The 20,366-nt window shown below is 39.0% G+C and overlaps 1 protein-coding gene across 2 annotated transcripts in view; it reads left to right on the top strand.

Annotated features, from left to right (window-relative positions):
- Sh3bgrl2 (SH3 domain binding glutamate rich protein like 2) overlaps nt 1-20,366 on the top strand; it is a 105,098-nt gene that overhangs the window by 37,398 nt on the left and 47,334 nt on the right. For both annotated transcript variants that reach the window (XM_087207742.1, XM_004863977.4), the window contains exon 3: nt 14,876-14,956. In XM_087207742.1, coding sequence (XP_087063868.1) covers nt 14,876-14,956 — 81 coding nt within the window. The remainder of the gene's footprint in view (nt 1-14,875; nt 14,957-20,366) is intronic.

Genomic DNA, 20,366 nt, shown 5'->3' with positions numbered 1-20,366 from the left:
GCCACCTTATGTTGGCTGGGACACACTGGAATGCTACTGTTTAAGCCTCAGTCTTCTCTTCTTCAGGCAAGGGATGTTAGTGCCTGGCTAACCACCCAGGATGTTTGTGACTGTTTCTAGAGCACTTCTTAGGACCATTAAGGATACTGACACCCTTCATGGTTTCTCCTCCCACTGCCCACATTTGTTGTCATTCAGGACTATAAAAGTCTCCAGCTTTATCAAAATACAGAATTTCTATTTCTTAAAGTCCCTTTGTTTTGTTGAGAGAAAGGAGGTAGAAACATTGCTGTATCATCATAAAGTGAAGTCTTCGGAGTCCTTTGAAACAGGGTGAGGGAAGAGGAGCATGTGTGTGTAGGATGAATAAAAGCATGTAATGTTATGAAATAAAGTGAACTTTATTCTTCTTTTCACCTCTTTGTGACTTCTAAGTCTCTGTATCTTGGCCTGTGAGCAGAGTCTCTAGAACTTGTTTTAGGTAGACTTTCTGGGAGCTGGCTCAGAGCTTTCTGGCTGATTACACTGCGCCAGCCAAACGGCATCTCCTTGCTTCAGCAGTGCGAGTTCCAGGGTCCTGGAGTCAGCGGCTGCTGGTGTACGTCCTGTTGTCACAGTCTCTTCCGGCAGCAGTATGGGAGACAGTGTCTGCTTTTATCAAGGTCAAGGAAAAACTACCTTGACAAGGTGTTAGAGGACAACTAACTGGGCTCATTCGTCCACATGTTCCTGTGCACCTTGCTGTCCCAGCCACTGTTTCTGGTGGTCTCAGCTGGTTAGGTGACCTGTGGAAACTTATCACATTGCAGGTGACAGCATCCAGAGAGCCTGCACAGTCTTCTATGCCCTGGATTGTCTACAAATTTAAGACTTTACTTTAAGGTAGATGAGCTAGGCATGCGAGATGTGGCGTAAGCCCCTGCTAAGCTACTTGGCAATCAGTGTGGACAGGTAGTTGCCTTCTCTCTCTCATTCAGCATTTCAGATTCCTGTCTGTTTCAAGGCATTTCCTGCCGAGTGGAAGCCTCAGGCAGAACCATCAGTTCCTCCCGGCCCAGAATTTGGACACGGAGGGGATGATGCAGAAATGCAGGTGCAGTTGGAGGCCCTTTGTGGCAGTGATGTCTTGGGGTGAGAGAGCCAGGTGTAGCAAGGTGATCCTGGGGCATAGCCCGTGGATGTTCTTGGCTACCCAGGCAGCAAGGTTGCTCAAGCTCTTTAAGCCGGTTCTCAGCTTTACTGTGGCTTCGGTTGGCTCGCCACTGTATCTCCATAAACCCTTCCTCTTGACTTGCCTGGTCCTTTCATTTACTTGAAATAGATCCAAACTGCCCCAGCTTGTTTTTGCCTTCCTCGTGTTCAAGGTTTTAAGCTTTTATTCTCTCTCTGCATAACTAGTCTGTGTGGAATATTCTAGAGATGAAAATACAGCATCCATCCACACAAAAGTAAAATATCAACTCCTCTTTTATTTCTTTTCGCCCTCTCTATTAGGCAAACGGTTGATTTGGTTCTCTTATTTTCTTATTTTTTAATTGTTGTATTTTTCTTATTTTTTATCAAGGTTCATTGTGACAGAAAAACACATAAAATTTACCATTTTAACCATTTTAAGTGTACGTATCACTGGTATTAAATTTATTCACATTATTGTGAAACAGATGCCTGAAACTTTTTATATTGTGAAATTGAAACTGTATCAATTAAACAATTCTCCTTTGCCCTCTCCCCAAGTGCCAGGTATCCATCATTCTTCTATTTCTTTGAATTTGACTACGTTAGATACTTTATGTAAGTGGAATCATACAGTAGTTGTATTTTTGTGACTGGTTTATTTTATTTAGCATAATATTCTCAAGGTTTATTCATGGCATAGCATGTGATAAGATTTTCTTTTAAGTCTGCATAATATTTTATTGTCTTGTGTATTTTATATTTTGTTTTTGCATTTAACCATCAACAGACATTTGGGTTGCTTCCACCTCTTGCCCATTGTGAATAGGGATGCTGTGCACATGGGTGTGCAAATATCTCTTCAACACACTGCTTTCAATTTCTTTTCATATACCTAGAGGTGGGATTTCTGTATCATATGGAAGTTCCAATTTTAATTTTGGGAGCAACATGCAAGCTAATAGACTACTTTATAATCTACCAACAATGCACGAAAGTTCGAGCTTCTACACATCCTTACCAACATTTGTTATTTTCTGCTCTATTTTGTTCTTATAGAAGTCATCCCAATGGGTGTGAAGTGATATCTCATTATAGTTTTGATTTGCATATCTAATTATTAGTGATGGTGAACATCTTTTTAATATGCTTAATAGTCATTTGTATATTATCTTTGGGAAAACGGCTATTCGAGTCCTTTTCCATTTTTTAAATCAAGTTATTTGTCTTTTTTATTGTGCAGGGTTGTCTGAGGATGCCAACACTTAGGGTCGGACAGAAGGGGAAGATGGAGAGAGTTGAAGGGGAGCAGGAAATGTGGTTAGAGTTAGCACATCAATTCCTGTCTTAGAGTGAAGACAGGACAGCTTACCCGAGAGACAAATGACAGATTCTCTATAGAAAGATCACTTTTTGATCATTTCTGTGAGGCCAGCACTTGGGAGGCTGAGGCAGAAGGATTACTGTAAGTTCAAGGCCAACCTTGGCTACATAGTGATTTCAAGGCCATTCTGAACTACATAGCAAGACCCTGTCTCAAACAACCAAAGAAAGTTGGTATTTATAAAATGTTAAATTTAAGGGGCCGGGGATTTATCTCAGTGGTTCCGTTGCCTGTCTCTCAAGCACAAGGTCCCAAGTTCGATTTCCGGTACCAAAAAAAAAAAAAATGTTAAATTTGTCTCTAAGCATTGGATTTGTTGCTAACCAAATCCGAAGTCAGTAAACCAGTGACTAGTTTTGTTTAAATAGTGATTTGGAGCTAACTAACTATGCCTGTCGTTGCCCATATTCCCTTGGTTATTTAAAACCTGGAAATGGGCTAGAGGGGGTTAGACTCATTGTTAGGAGGAGCAGAAATGGTACCTGGCCAACAGGAGGTCTTCAGGTCATCCCTTCCCCTGTCCTTCTTTCCTACGAAAGGAGACAAGGACATGTGTTCCCCTCTGCTAGCCGTTGGTAGAAGCTCAGCACCTCACCCCATGTCCCTTTTCATGAACTTTTTAAGATTCAAAAAATTTCATATTTGCAGGGACTGCTTGAAAATATATCATGCAGTCCTCTAGATCAGGAATTAGGCAGTCCAGTAAATATTATAGGCTTTGAGGGCCACATAGTTCTCTGTGGCATATTCTTTTTTGTTTTGATTTTTGTTTAGTTGTTTCTATTTTGTTTCCCAACCCTTTAAATAACTAAGCACTATTCATGGTTCACAGTCCATACCATAGTTTACTTCTGCTCTCGATAGTCCATTCCCATTTCTCTCTGCCTCTTGGAGTTCTTCAGTGGCCACATTTGAGAAAAGCCGGAGTAGCTTTTGCCCCAGTATCCTTCAGAAGGAAGTAGATCTCAGCTAGGGGAAGAAGCCTTGACCTGTGTTTTAGCCTTCTGTAATACTTGTGCATTTGTAGAACTCCACTGAGAGTTAATAAGAAATAAAAGGAAAGCTGAAGTCCCAGTTTTTCACCTTTAGTATATGCTCTAAGGTGTGGCTGTTACTTCTGTAGGGTTAATGGCTGCATCGCCTGCACAATATGTAAAGTGGAGCCTAAGAAATCACCTTATCTTAGTCACTCTCCTGTCAGAGACAATATCTGACATCCACAACTTGAAGGAGGAGAGGTTTATTTTGGCCCACATTTCAGTCCAGGGTCAGCCAGCTTCAAACCAGGTTTCAGCATGACAGGGGTCATGGTGGAGGAAAAGCCGCTCACATCATGGCAACCAGGAAGCAGAGAGAGAGTGAAAGGAGGAACTGAGAAAAGAGATGTAGCAGTGATGGCGAACCTTTTAGAGCTTTCAGGGATAACAAACAGCCAGCTGCGGCACGTGTGCCGTAAGTCACCACCACTGAGATACACCCTATCAGCTCACTCCCCCAGTGACCTGCTTCTGACCAGTCCCCACCTTCTAAGATAGCAAGTCAGCTATAATCCCCCTGTCATCCAGTTGCCTTCCAAAGCCCCTCTGAACACAGGCTTTGGGGGGACATCCAGACATAAGCCCATAAGCCATAACACACCCCTACACCCATTTTCCTCATCTCATGTACCCAGTTCGTTTCCAGAACCTAATGATTCTGCCATGTTTCTCTCTCACAACTCAAGTCAGATGTGCTTGCTTTTACAGTCTCCAGTTAACTTTGGCTGTTACTCCCCACCTCCATCTCCAGTGCCTTTTTACTGTTTAATTGTGACGTTTATCTCGTAGAACTTTCCCTGTCTTTGCCCTCAGTTTGCCATGAGCTCCTGGTGCCCAGTCACCCTCAGCATGCTCTATGACCTGCTTATCTTGGTATCTGGCACACATTAAAACTATACTAGGAGCATAAAACATGTGTCAGGGATATTGGCTCTGAACAGGTGCACACAGACTTGGAGTTGTTGGGCTGAGGGAGGGAGCTGGGTCGTCGTCCCCTTGTGTCCTCCCATGTTCGGGTGCTGTGTATCTGCTGTGTACAGTTGAACTGTAAGGCCAGACCCTGCTGTGTCCCATTTTATCAGATTTGTCAAAGTAAGTTTAGCAACCCTTTTAAACTTTTGCATTGGCATCGGAAATGACCTCTATTAGAAGCTTACTTACCCCACCTGTACAATTTTCTTGGGAAATCTTTTATCTGAATTTGAAGTCCTTCTGTCAAAAAGTCAGTTATCTAATCAAGGAGAATCTCCTCCATCACATGTCTTACTGTAAATACCCTTATGTAGCATCATCCCAGATTCCAGGCAGGGGAAAGCAAAGTGGTGGGAACCACTGTACGGATTCTTCCTTGTCACTGAGTGCTGATCAGCTGTGTGCCCCAAAGCATAACAGTTCAATTAGATATCCTCACAGCTTTATCTCTTCTGTAGAACTGCAGTTTTTATTCTTCTGCCTATAAATGTTTAATCTCTCATTTTCACCTTGCTGAGATGTTTGCCTCAGTATTCTACAGTGATGAATCCCTGAGGTGTGACTTTCATAAAAATGGTGACTTGGCTGTGAATATTGAAAGCTGTCATCCAGACCGTCTGGGGCCACCCCATGACATGTTTAGCAGTGTACCTGAAATAATAGCCACGCTGGTACTTTTCTTTCCCATAACATTCTTTTTTCATTGAGAGCCTTATGCAGTTAAAGGTAATGAAAAATGAGCAAAGCTGTTATAAGATCTCAAGGCCATGTTAAGGTCAGTGTTGAGACAACAACCCAGATATAGGAGGATGACAAATGCGAAGTTGATTTTCTTTTGCCCTTCTTTGTATGTGACCTCCCCTGTTTCCCCCAGATGTAGCCTCTTCATTAGGCTAAATTACTTCAGCTCAGTTTTGTATTTAATGTGTGTGTATATTCCTTGATTTTGAAATTTGGACAGTATGTACTTCCTTCTTTGAAAGATGAAAGGAAATTGGTGTTCTTACAGCTTCTCTCATTTCTGCCCATGTTGATGCACAAATATACAATATTGCTGATATACAGATATACAGTATTGCTGAAGTTTATGTCACACGGTTCTGTAACTATAACAAACACTGTAAACCTGTCTTGTATTATATATATTTATGTTGATATAATTCTATAAATACTGCTACTATAAAATTACTTAGGAGTGTGAGCAGCCATAAGAGAGGGAATTTAATCCTAATTTCCTAAATCCCTGTGGCTCAATGGAGAATGACAGAAATGTCAGTATCCAAGGAATCTTTCAGTGAAGTTTACCCATTTCACTTACACGGCTCACACTTGTCTGGCAAAGATAGAAGAGACATTTTTCTTTTGTATTATTTCTTATTTGCTTTCTGAAAAAATATTTTGTTAACATGCCATGCCCACCCAGTAAACTTCCTAATTTTTAAAAAAGGCTTTATTTGAATTTCATTCTTAATGGATAATTTCATCAGATATAAAATTCTAGATTTAAAATTATGTTCTTTCAGGAAGCATTAGATTCTTATAGCTGAGTTATTTTACTTTTTTTCTCTAGACTAAGGTTTTAGGGTTTTATTTTATTGTTTTTTTGGTTCTGGGACAGCAATTGGTAAGACTTCAATATGAAAATTAACATTTTTTTCATTTTGGAGAAGTTCTGTTAATTCTTTTATTTTTTTTTTCTCTTTTCCATTCATTGTGCTGCTTCTTTACCTGCAGGATTTTTAATTTCATTTTGGTGATGTTTTACTGTTATGTTCTAACTGTCAATGCTCTTAACCTGACTACTAATTTCCGTCTGTCTTGACACTGTACATCCTGAGAGATTTTTGAATTTTATCTTCTAGATCACTCGTTTGCCTTTCAGTCTTGTGTCATTCTGTTTTTTTAAAAATTTTAACAAAAATTTTAATTTAGCAATCAGATTTAATTTTCAGGAGTCCTTTTGTTGTTTTGTAATCACTTAAAATTAATGTCTTGCTCTTGTTTTCTGAATGCAGTATCTTCTTTAATCTCTCCAAGGATATTAGTTGAAAGGGTTTTTAATGTTCCTTGGGTTCTATACGTTATCAGCATTCATTGATTGTGGTTGTCATTTTGTCTTATTCTTGGCTCTGGCCTGACTTCTCCTCAGACTGGCATGTGCCTGTTTCCCCTTGGATAGGAGGGCTAAACCAGACTCACAGGCCAAGTGGCGGGACAGGCAGGCTGGCACCCCCTCATGAAGGAGTCCTACAAAGGTACCAAAGCCCCGCGTGTGGCCTTCAGGATAGCCTCCTGTGCATTCCACCCTCTCTGTGTCTGATGGGGAGTCCACGGTGAGCCCAGAATGCAGGCCGTGCAGCAGGAGGTGACAGCGGTCTCTGGAGAGCACTTTTCAAGTGCTCTGGCCACACCGGGAACCATGGCCTGCCCTTGCTGCCTGCACTGTGGTGCTGCCTGCCACGCCTTCTCCGACTCACTGTTGCTCATCGAAGGCTTGCAGTTTCTGTGGGGCTTCTTTGGGAGGAGTGTTCTGTTGTTGGGGGCTGAAGTTTCCCCTGCTGTTTTCACTCTCAGACCAGTTGTATTTGCTGTATATACTCATATGTATTTCTTAAAATTTTATTGCCGGTTCCCTTTCCTAGGTCTAGCACAAACATTTTTCCTCTCCACTTTCAGCTAGCACTTGGATAAGAGGTAGATGCCATGTGCTTGCACTGCCACCTTGACCCAGGATGGTTAGAAATAATAAACACGAATTATGAATTTGAAACCCTCAGCTTTGGACTTATGCATATTTTGCGGTTTGACTTCACAATTGCTGCATGAAGCTGTTTTAGATAATTGTATCTTACCAGGACTGGAACTGCCAACTGTTGTTTTCTTTCTGCATCATGATTTCATAAAGTAGAGTATAGCATTAACAGTCCTTATCCATTAAATCAAGAATTCTGCTCAGAGGCTGCCCTCAGGCTTGGAAGAAATTTAACCAGAAGGATTCTTTGCGCAGTTTAAACAACAGCAGCAGCAAATCTGGTAGTCTCAAAAACAGTTTTTTAAAAAATTCTTCCTTTGAGTGAACCAGATTTACTTTGACTCATTTAGACTGATTGCTGTCACCATTTCCTTTTTGGCAACCTGTTTTGTTCCCTGCAGCCTTCTGTTTGGTTATGCCCTTGGTTTCTAGAAATAATATGGGTCTGTCACTTAGTTGTCATTGCCACAGCTGTGGGAAGCAATGTCGCTTTTCAGAGTGGCTGCTATGAACCTTCCTGTTACCTTTGGGAACACTAAAAGGGCAAAGAACTTTAAGATCTTTGTCTCAAATGCTTGCTTAGCCCATAATAGTCTAATCAGAATGTGTGGATAATGCCTTTAAGTGAGCTTTGTGGAAGAATGAGACTATTGTTAACTCTACCTGTTGTAGATTTTATCCTGAGCTTATAAATATCTCTAACATTGGTTTTCACTTGAACCCTAACAGAAATACAGGTGATAGGAGACTTTTACTTTTACTTTTTTGTTCTTTTACAGGTCTTTAACTTGTTTTATCTTTTTTAAAATTGCCGCATCTAGATAAAAGTTTCCATAGTGAATAAAAATGCTAAGTTATGCTTTTATTTATCTAGTCAAGAGATTTTTGTTTTTGTAAACAATTAGCATTAGAAACAGTGACATTTTCATCTGTTGTCTTAAAGTCAAAATGTAATGGCTTCTGAAACTGAGTACTTTAATCTTTGAGTATGATGTGTGTGTTTTGTATCCTCCTGCAAAGCCCACTTGAACTGATCTTTATATCCTGTTCTTACAGAAGGTCAGTTATCCTGCAACGTGTGATCTGCAGACATACATTTACAAACATTTCTGGGAGAGTGCCTTTGAATATAAGGAATTCAAAATCCTATTTAGAAATCTTATGTGAGTTTTTAAGCTGTAATATTTTAATCTTTGTAGTAGGAGTGCTGATATATTAAAATATATATACAATATAAGCCTGAAATATGAGACAAATTTGATGCAAATTTTTCTCTGATTGGAGAATATTATACCCTAAGGCTATAAGAAACCATATCTTAATAGGAAATGATTTTTAAATTCCTAAGACTGTGTTACCAATAGTTTCACATCATGCAATTTAACTCTGAAAGTTGATATTAACTGTTAAGAGGTTGTAGATTTTAAAATATCAGTCATCTACTCTTTGCCCAGATATGACAGAGAAAATAGTTTAAATGCTTACATACTTAGGATTCAACAAGATTTGCTCAAAACTATGCTACTAGCATGATATCACCTAAAACATGATGTCAGTCATTAATTAACACAGAATTCATTCATTCTCATAAGGCAGATTTTATTGGGTAATCTATTATGTGCCAGGTACTAGTCTAACATGGATTTTTAAAAAATGATTTTCTGCAAATTACTTTGCATTTAAAGTTAATTACCAAAGTTTGTATTTTTCACTCCCATTTAAGGAGTTAATTACTTTAAATGAACATGTCTAAATTCTTAAGTGGATCTCCTTGAGAATTCAGGTTAAGAAGTGTAGTGATATGGTATTGGGTTAAAAGTTCATCAAATAAAAATAATGCTTAAAACTTATGACAAAAATAGTTTAATACAAATTTTTCTTTTTATAAATTAGACATGTTATCATTCTGAGATTGCTAAATATCTGACATTACTAAATACTTTTGTTGATGACTCAAACTTATAAGAACAGTTTTAGTTCAGTGGATAAATGGCTTGTTGATAATTGTCTTAGTTACTTTCTCATTGCTGCAGCAAAATACATGACACCCACAAGTTAAAGGAGGAAAGGTTTATTTCAGCTCACAGTTTGTAGAGGTTTCGGTCCCTAGTCAGCTGGCTCCAAGGTAGGGCAGCAGGGCAGGATCAAGGGAATAAAAGAGATGTATATATGTGAATGTCCAGGCCACACCCACAGTGACCCACCTCTTCCAACAAACTTCATTACCCAACATCACATCCGGCTATAATCCCATCAGTGATCTAATCCAGTATCACATACCCATGATCCTGTTACCTCCCAAAAGCCCCACCTATGAGCACATGAGGCTTTGGGGGACATCTAGATATAAAACATAACAATATCATGTATTGTCTCTACCAATGTATATTGTATAGGTATTATTTAATATATCTGAAACTTCCATGTGAGAGTTTATACCAGGGACCCCTGCAGAGGATCCCAGTCTCCTGCTTGGTGCTATGACACAAGGTGAGAAGAAAGACTCAGAGTGAAACGGGGAACTGGGATGGTCAGAGCTGAGCAAGCAAAGACCCTGAAACAGCCAGAATGCCAGTATTTATTGGTGACACAATCATTGTTAAGTTGGGGTGAGGAGGCTTGTGTGTTTGCTAGAGATATGTTGCTGATGCAAGCAAGGTTTGTAAAAGAAGAGACAAAACATTCTTGTGTTAGGAACAGATATAGGTTGTGGTTAATGGCTAGCTTGTCTTTTCAGTTAAGAAGGTTTCAATCCTGGGAACAGAATTTGAATAAGAGTCAGTCTGACCTTGGCTGTTGTGTTATCTCATATCAGAGCCCCACAGTTTCATGGACCATTCTCTGGCCTCTGCTGTGGCTGTTGGCAGGGGACGGGGATAATTTCTAATCCACACATCACTGCAATGCAGCTATGAGTCTCATAGGCTTTGGTCAGACTCACTTTTTAAAACAAGTCCATTGTGGGGTTAACTCTTTACAATCTGGACTGCTTATAGCCTGCTTTAGGCATAATCAACAGAGTGGTCTCTTGCAAGTTTACCTTATTTCAAATTTTGAGATTTGAGGAATTATTTTAAATATAAACACTGAAACCTGAAATTTAGAATTTGTCTCATTGCAATTTGCCTCACTTTTGTTTTATCACTACAATCTTTTGGAAGTAGAATTCATACTACATTTATAGAGATTGAATTAGTTCTTATTTTTTATTTCTTACATTATTAATGTTTCTATTCCTGCATTTCCTGCTAACATCAGAAGATTTTACTGTTGGACACAAGGGTGCAGTCCATTGAAGAGCAGCTCTACCAAAGCTACTGTTATTTCTTTTTTTTTTTTAATCATTCTAATTTTAGTTTTTTATTGGTACATTTTAGGTGTACAATATAATGACATTCATCATTGGAGATATGCACCTTTACATACTCTCTTGGTTCTTATTTTTTCCCCCTTCCCCTGCCCTCCCTTCAACCCCTCCATCCCTCCCTATTTACAAAGACTTTGTTCCCATTTTTTCATATTAATTCCATTCTTAAAAGTCTAGAGTTCCAAGGGACTTTGGTAGGATCTGAGGTAGAGAGGAAGAAAGCCTGAGGAAGTTAAGTGGGTTATCCAGGTGATATAATTCACATTATAGGCTGCTGGACATTCCACCCTCAGTTGGTGATGACTAAGCATGTGGCCTACTGTTTCCCCAGAAATGAATCTGTGAACCTGGCAGTGGTCAGTGCAGATAGAAATATAAGACCTTTATTTCCTCCCTAAAACTGATGAATTAGGCAGAGTTAGACTACATAGGTAAGGCCTTTTATGCCACATGAAGAATTTTAGTAAATGTTGTAAGAGCAATGAGCAGTCTTGAAGCAAAGGATTTAAGCACAGAATGATAGGATCAGATGTACAGTTTTTAAAAATCAATCTCTCCTCAGAGAGTGGAACCAAGTAGGAGTAGCTGAAATTAGGCAGGGGCTCATAAATGGGATCCTGTTCAGAACCCTAGCTTGGATTGGGATCTTGGGGATAGATACAGAACAATGGAGAGATTTAAGGGCTAGATAATATCACAGTTGAGGAAAAATGGAATCTAGTGATGCCTTAGCTTAGGACTTACAGAACTCATAAAATCAAGGGAGGGATTTTCTGAGAGGTCTTCAGTATGCAGTGCAAGATCACGAATTGTGGCTTAGACCCATTGTGTTTAAAAGTAGATGTATTTTGTTGTTTATGCAAGCAGAACTGAGCTAGAAGGTGTGAGACTGAGTAGAGGCAGAGTACAGCATAGAGAAGAGCAAGGATACTGTTTTATATGGTGGATGTCTAAAGCATGGAATCCATCTAGCCCTAGTTTAGCCTCTTCCTCCACTTAGCGCACTTAGCATTTGTCAGAATGTATTGAACGGAATTATTTCTTGAACCTAGACCAGTGAAATGTTATTCAGATTTTTGGAAATAGCTTTGTGACAAAAAATATAACAACATTTTTTTGTTATAATGAGATTTTGCCTACATTATACATCAAACTTAGAGCTATTTGTGATAAAGTTGGATCATATTTTGTCTTGCAAAAATTTACAAATTGTCTTATAAGTTCTCTGAGATCCATAATATCCTGGAGCCACTGCCTGATTGGTATCTTCTGCACCTGAATGTCTCATACAGTTTCTTAAATCTGACATGTTCAACTCAACTCCAATTTTCCTTCACATCTCCTTTTTCTCCAGTTCCTTTCATCCTCTCAGAGACACTCTGTATCTTACTTCTACCTCGTCTCTGCACATAAGCCACAACCAAGTGTCACTTCTACCTTTAAAATATGTCTCCAACCTGTTTGTGTCACTTGGTCTCACAGCCGTTTTGCTGCTCCGGGCTATCCATCTCTGATCCGAATCACCACGGCTCTCTTCTGACTGTTCCTGACTCTGCTTTCCTTCTTGCTGCCTTTTTTTGAGCTGTCCACCACACAGCTTTCTAGGTATTTTCTTAAAGGACTCTTGATCATTTTGCTCCCTTGTTCAAAACCTTTTCATGATTTCCTTTGGTACTTGAGATAAAATTCAGAATCTTTTTCTTGGCTTGCAAAGATTATCATACACAGATCCCAGTCAGTGCTGCTGACTTGCTTTTCACTACTGCTATTCCCTGCCCTGGGTGGCCCTGTCCCAGCTTTTCATATGTTAACTCTCTTCCTCCTTCTGACTTTGGCTAAAGTGCTGAGCCACTCTTCTCAGACATGGGACTACATGTTGGTTTGGTCAAAAAAGGCCCCTCGGGGCTGTGGGGAAAAAGGAACCCTGCTCCACTGCTGGTGGGAGTGTAGACTGGTGCAACCACTGTGGAAATCAATATGGAGATACCTCAAAGAACTAGGACTGGAAGTCCCATTTGACCTAGCTATTCCCCTGCTGGGTATCTTCCCCAAAGAATTAAAAGAATCATACCACAGCAATATATGTGCACCCATGTTCATAGCAGCACAGTTTGTGATAGCCAAAACTTGGAAACAGCCCAAATGCCCATCAACTGGAGACTGGATAAAGAAAATGTGTTTTCGTTATAAAATGGAGTACTACTCAGCCATAAAAAATGAGAAATTAGAGACATTTATAGCTAAGTGGATGCACATTGAGGCAATACTCTTAAGTGAAATAAATAGGACACACATGTATAAAAACCGAGTAGTTTCTCTGGTGTGAGAAACTGAAAGTGTAAATATGGACTAAATGTATAATAGGTAATGTGAAATAGGAAGAAAAGGGGCAAAGGGGAAGGAAGTAGGAGGGCTAGGGGAAAGGATAGAAGGGAATGGGATTAATATGAGAAAATGGAAAAATAGGAAAAAATCTTTGTAAATAGGGAAGAATGGAGGGGTTGAAGGGAGGGCTGGGCAAGGGTGAAAAATAAGAACCAAGAGAGACTATGTAAAGGTGCAAATTTCCAATGATGAATGTCATTATATTGTAGACCTAAAATGTACCAATGATGAGAATGAATAATCGATAATGCAAAATAGGAAGAAAAGGTCCAGAGGGGCAGGGGAAAGGAAAGAAGGGAAAGGAAAAATGATGAGAAATGGAAAAAATGGAAATAAAGTCTTTGTAAATAGGGAAGGGTGGAGGGGAGGAAGGGAGGGCTAGGAATGGGGAAAAAATAAGAACCCAGATACATTATGTACAGGTACAGTTCCCAATGAGAAATGTAATTGTGTTGTATACCTACAATGTACCAATAAAAGAATTTAATAAAAAAAAATGGCCCCTTGGTAAGGCTAATCCTAAATAACAGAAGCAGCAGCCAACAAAAAACCTGGTTAATAAGTTGACTAAATTAAGACACAGCTGCCTTCAAAATCATGAGACTTTATTTGCTAAAGATTTTGGACAAAAGAGTCTGTCCACAGAGCCCAATAATCTAGAGTTTTAATCAAATGAGGCATATGTTACAAGAAACAGATCTCTGTGAGTCATTGATTCACTTCGATTTCTAGACTTGTTTCAGAAGTCCTTTTGGCTCAGCTGAGCAGTGGATTCATTAGGGCTTCACCTCTGCAGCTTGCAGGGTCCCCTGGGCCTAAAGAGTACAAAGGGTGGCTTTCCAGGGCCAGAGAAACATGGCCCCACACATCAGCTCTCTCGCTTCCCAGCTGTCAAACTTAAGCAACACACCTCTTTTCTCAGAGCCAGGCTCCAACTTGGTGAAGATGAAATAAATTGTATTTGTAAGACACCTAACTCAAAATGCCTAAAAATGACTCTTCATTGTCTGCTTACAACATTTATCCTTAGGATACAGTTATCCTTAAGATAGTTATCCTTAAGTTACAGTTAAGATACAGTTACAGTTATAAGATACAGTTATACAGATACCAAATTTTAAAACTGCTTTACATCAACTTAGAAGCTAGGTAGTATGATATATGCACACTTTTGAAAAGAAATAAATATACTGACCAGAATTTCTTGGTGCCTTCTTTTATGACAGTAGGAAAGAAAAATGATTCTGAAGCAAAGATAAATGTTATAGAGAATACAGTTTCCTTTAGTTTTTATTTGATCTTTTTATTCTCTCTGAAGACACAATCTCAAAGAATGTAGAAAACTTCAAAAGTAGAGTAGAAGCACTCACATTGACACACTGAGACCTTTGAGACTTTCTGTGTACCCAGTGGTTTGTTTTGTTTACACAGCAAAATACCAGTGTGGAATTGGGAGCAGGCTTCCATGTTGGAGCCTAGAGTGAAACCCTAGGTCCGGGTGATTTCACACACTTAAGTGTTCAGCACATGAGGAAAAAGAAGTGTGTCCCTGGTTCATTTCTGTTGTCAATACTGTATATCTCAATTCTGTCACAGGTTTTGAGTTATAAACTTGTTACTTCATCATCACACTCCAGGAAATGTTTAGGCTCTAGCAGATTAAATCCAGTAGGTGCCTGAAGCTGTGTCCTGGACAAAGCAGTGGTTCATCATTTGCTTGCATTAAAAAATTTGTTGAAAGCACTTACTATAAAGATAATTGTTTGCTTTTGTTTATTGGTTTTATTTTCTCCTCTTTTTTCCAGGATTATGACAGTTTTTTTGAATCAAAGGAGAGCAACACAGTCCTTTCATTCTTAGGATTGAAACCACGGTTGGCATCAAACGTAGGTTGATCGTTTCCTGTTCTTTGTTTTAGAATCCATCTTTCTTATATTGTTGGGAATTGAGGCTGATGTTATTAAAGGGATACATATACTGTATAGTTTCCTAAATTTTTAGTTTTTGTTTTCTCAAATACGTAATTCTGAACTATCCAGTGTTAAAATATACAAATAAGCCATTTCTTTTCCCATTTTAAGTTGTTGCTATAAATTTAAGTATTAGTTTATTTATAATTTATACCTATTTTTCCAAGAAGAATTTCAGGTAGCAAAAGGAAGTGGCTGCTTTCTGTTTTAAACTGCAGATTGATGTGACAGTTCTGTCAGTGGGTTCCACATTCACAGATTCAACCATGGATTGAAAATACTTTTAAAAAATCACATCTGTACTAAGCGTGTACAGACTTTTCTTCATGTTGTTATTTTGTGAGTAATATAGTATAACACCTGTTCACATAGCACTTGCACTACACTTAAGCAGTGCGGTGATGGTTTGAAATATATGGGTGCGTGTACACAGGTCCTGTCCAGACCCTGTGCCACTTTATACAAGAGGCACAAGCACCTGCAGATCTGAGGGCCCCATAGCTGCGAGGCAGTTGTGCTCTAAGTTTCTTAAAATAACAAAATCAAAGCAATATCCAAAAGATCTTCTGCTTGTTTAAACTTATTTACGTTGGGCAGAAGATGGTCTATAGCAACAAGTGGTCAACCTTGAAGAAAAATGCTGGGATCTTAAATCAGTCATGATATGGTAAAGCCTCTTTATTAAGTCTTTTGTCTTTGGCAAACCATAAAGGACTTGAACTTGCCTCTTGTTTAGGCCTAGAAAGTAGAAATGATGTATATTTTCACAGTTTTATTAACCATATTATTATTATGTTTAATATTGCTAAACATGGATTGACTTTCAAAATAAAAATGGTATTTATTAACTAAGATAATATTTTTATTTTTTTAAACAGTTTTTTTTTTAGGTTATAAAAGTAGCCTGAGCTCATTTAGAAAAATTAAGAAAATATAAAAAAATACAAAGGAGAATATAAAAATGACTCTCCAGAGCTAACCACATTGAATTTTTGCATATTTCCTTACAGTCTTTATATATATAGTAATTGAGGTTTTGACTATATTTAAAATTGAGAATGAATCCTGAAGTCTATTTTTAACACAATTGAACTGGAAGTGCATTACTGGAGCTTTATCATCTGTGATAGGTCTTTCGAGGCTGTCCGTGCTGTGCACCTTGTCTAGAACACCTGTAGGAGGAAGGCAGCGATCATCAGTAGTATAAATGACAACCAGCACCTGCAGTGGAGGGCCAGTGTGAAATCGGCTTTGTTTTTACATCAGTGAGTCCACAGATGGTGGTGGGTGGTTTCTGCACATGTTTTAAGCAGAGGCAAAACCCACACATAAAGTCTTTACTGGTCCTTAAAACTATTTTTGTAAAGATAGAACATTTGGATACTTGTTAGGAAAATTAAGATTTTTTTATAACGTGTTTCATCCAAAGATACCAAACAATCCAGATTTATCTTCAGAAAACTATAAGAAACTGGGGCAGGGGTTATGTAATGGATGCATAAATCCAGTGAGCATCACGGTCTGTGTAAAAACCTTTTATAAAATACTACATGACTGCCATCTGCGTTACATTTTCCCCCAAAGATAGAGATTCCCTAGAGAATTTTTTTTTTTTGAGGGTGGGGAGCTGTCACATCCCCATCTCACAGCCACTGATGGAATTCAGTTGCTCCAGGCTGTAACATCCATGCTCTCTTGCTTTTTCAAACCAGCAAGGAGAGAGAGCCTGTTCCCAGCTGAATCACTACACATAATGGAGCAAGGAAGTAGGACAGGAACCCCCACTGGGACAAGAGACAGGGATTCTCCAGTGTTTTTGTTTTTTCTTTGGTTTTGGGTGGTTTTTTTGGTACTGGGGATTGAACTCAGGACCTTGTGCTTGAAAGGCAGGCGTGGCATCACTGAGCTAAGTCCCCGGTCCCTGTCTCCAGTCTTAATCCATACCGGTTACCAAAAAGTGAAGGTGTCCTTTTCCCTACCCTCCCTTACCAACAGTGTATGGAAGGCACCTTTCCCTTATCTTCTGTCTCTCACTGATGGACCAGGTGCATTTGTACCAGCAGGAGTGCCCCATAGGGTCTCCGAGGGTGAGAAGAACCACTAATCCACACTGCACTTGTGACCCAGTGGGAAATTACCAGACCTTACCACCCAGTGAGGCCATTAAAGTTGTCTCTTCCCTTTGTTGATGGGTCAGTCTGATCTTCTCCACCAGCGCTGTGTCCCTTCAGTGTTCCTTCTATGCAAGCTGAAGTCTCCCCACTTCCTCTTCCTTCTCAATTGAAGCTTTTCCCTGTAAATTCATGCCATTTCCTCAGATTTAAATTTCTGTAAACGCAAAAATAAGTTCCCATGAATGACTTGTATCACCAAGACAGTTTTGTTGTGTCCAGTCTGAACGCCTAACCATAATTTTAAAAGATGTTTTATATCACTAAGTTCTGGATTGACTGGCTATCAAAAAGTAGTGACTAGAATAATGTTATATGTCTATATTTGTATATGTATCTATCTAATTTTTTTTGTTTTTAATAGTAAATTTAGTAATTTCCATTTTATTTTTTGTGCTGTTTTATAAATTTTATTTTTTAATACAACTTTATTAGCCAAAAATCTGTATACTACACAGTTTGCAAACTTAAAAGGTAAGATTCAATAGACTCCAGTACATTGACAGAGTTGACAGTGACCACAATCAAATTTAGGTCATTTTCGCCATCCCAAATCAAAACACTCTACCTACCAGTCCTCATTTCTCAATCCCTCCTCCCTAAATTGAGGTAACCCACTGAGCTACTCTCTGTCTTCATAAATTTTCCTATTCTGGGAATTTTTTTTTCTTTCAAAATAGGCCATGCTCAGAACAACAATAAACATTAATAATCATAAACATTAACATATCTAAAGAAGTATACATTGTCTGATGTGAGCTCTCACACCATATTAATGAAGCCAGAGACTGACAACAAAAAATACTTAAAATATAATTACTTTTTTCTCTCTCTTTTTTTCTCTCCTCTTTCCTATTAAATTTTTTATATAAGGGAAACTATTACAATATACAAGTTTGTGTGTCTGATTTACTTTACTTAACATTGTGGTCTCAAGGTGCATCCATTTTCCTACAAATGCCTCAAGTTTATCTTAATGGCAGAGTAGTATTCCACTGTGTGTCGGTATCACATTTTCTTTATCCATTCATCTGTTGATGGGCATATAGGTTGATTCCAAGATTGAGCTATTATGATTTGTGCTGCTATAAACATAAGTATACATATATCACTATGGTATAATGTTTTTAACTCTAGAAAAGATACTCCAAAAGGAAATAGCTGGCCAAATGGAATTTCTAGTTTTGGTTTTTTGAGGAATCTCTATACTGACTTTCATAACGGTTGTATCAGTTTACACTCCCACCAGCAATAAAGAAGGGTTCTTTTCTCCCCACATCCTTGCCAGCATTTGTTATTGGTTGATTTCTTGATGGTAGACATTCTTTCGGGAGTGAGATGGAGTCTCAGGTTTGTTCTAATTTGCATTTCTCGAATGGCCAGAGATGTTGAACATTTTTCCGTGTATTTATTGGCCAATTGTATTTCTTCATCTTAGAAGTGTCTATTCATTTCAGATCTCCATCTTTTGATTGAGTCTTTAAATGTGGTGGTGGTGGGGGTCTAAGGTTTTTTTGAGCTCCTTATGTGTTCTAGATGTTAGTCCTTTTTTTAATTAAAATATTTTATTTTATTTTATTTTATTTTATTTTACTGGTACCAGGGATCAAACTCAGGACCTTGTGCTTTTGAGGCAGGCACGGTGCCACTGAACTAAATCCCCAACCCTAGGTGTTAGTCCTTTGTCTGAGAAATAGCTGACAAAAAAATTTTCCCATTCTGTAGCTTGTCTCTTCACTTTGTTGGTGGTTTCCTTTGATATGCAAAAACTTTTTAATTTAATCTGAGATCCCATTTGTTGATTCTTGGTATTATTTCTTGTGCAACCAGGCTTTTATTCGGAAAGTCCTTGAATACACCTGTGTCTTAGAGAGTTTTGCCTATTTTTTCTTCCAACAAATTATGTGTTTCTATTCTAATGTTGAGATTTTTGATCCATTTTGATTTTAGTTTAGTGTATGGAGAGAGATATGGGTCTAAGTTCAACCTTCAGCATATGGCTAGCCACTTTTTTAAAACAATTTATTCTCTAGAATTATTCAAGAAATCTATAGATTTATAAAGTATGCATTCTAACATGAATTGTGCTCACATGAGTTGGTGCCATGAAGTTGGCTTGATTTCAGTGGACCATTCCAGAGGTCAGAAGGGCCAGAGCATGCGCACCCACCAAGCTCACCACTTTCAGGTGCTTGAATCATCATCTATCCTGGGCTGCAGCACTTGGGGCCAGAGCAGAGGTCCATGGTGCAGTGTGCTGCTCATGCTCATGAACTCTTATGGGCCTTGAAGGTAATAGCAACTCATTTCATCTTTACATGAGAAAAGTGAAAATATCTATAAGAACAATTCTGCCTTTTCCCCTTTCTGTGACTTACTTTTGTACCTCCGTAATAATTCATTATATAGTTGATCATCTAAGGCTTTGACTGAGCTTTCACAGATTTAATGTCCTAGAGGATGAAGCCCCCATCCTCCTCCTCCTCCTGCTGTAGTAGAAGTACATGAAGGACAAGGCTGGAAAGCCCACACAGAAGGACGTCATGAGAATCTGCAATTCTTCTGCACAGAAAGAGAGGAACATTCATGGCCCCGCAGTCACAGGGAGAAAGGAACCTAGAGTAGGCTGGGTCTGGGCTGCTCCCCAAAGTAGACAAGACAGAAGAAAGAGGCAGGTCTCCAATGGTGGCCTGCAGGCCACGCTTGGTCTGCGTGTATTTATATTGTTTCACCAGCACAGAATTTTTGAAAGTAAAAAGTAAATGCATTGCTAATATTTAAAAGACTGCCCACATTTCTTGAGGGTGGAAGATGTGGAAACTCCAGGGTCAGGGGAGCACTTTCCTTCATGAGTGCCTGGATCCAGGCTGGTTGCCCCATCTTGGTACATACCTAACCCTGAGCAAAGGAGGCCTTCTCAGAAATACTTTTCAGGTAGACACTCATCACATTTGTTTTTAGTACTCTCCAAGTAGAGCCTGTTGTAGAGATTTCTGCTTCCAGGTCCCTGTCATTTAGCAGTGATATTCAAAATGTGTAACAGAAGGCAAACCTGCACATTGGCCAGGCAGAGCTGGAGTGGGTCACAGAGCCTCCTGTGCCAGGTATAGCAGTTTGGTGATTGGTTATTAACAGGCATGTCCACACCAGTGCTG

This window comes from Heterocephalus glaber, unplaced genomic scaffold (assembly GCF_053883595.1).
Source record: "Heterocephalus glaber isolate CG9 unplaced genomic scaffold, H.glaber_assembly_v1.0 deba00000818, whole genome shotgun sequence".
In the NCBI taxonomy this organism is placed as follows: domain Eukaryota; kingdom Metazoa; phylum Chordata; class Mammalia; order Rodentia; family Bathyergidae; genus Heterocephalus; species Heterocephalus glaber.
This window is presented reverse-complemented; position numbering and strand designations above follow the sequence as displayed.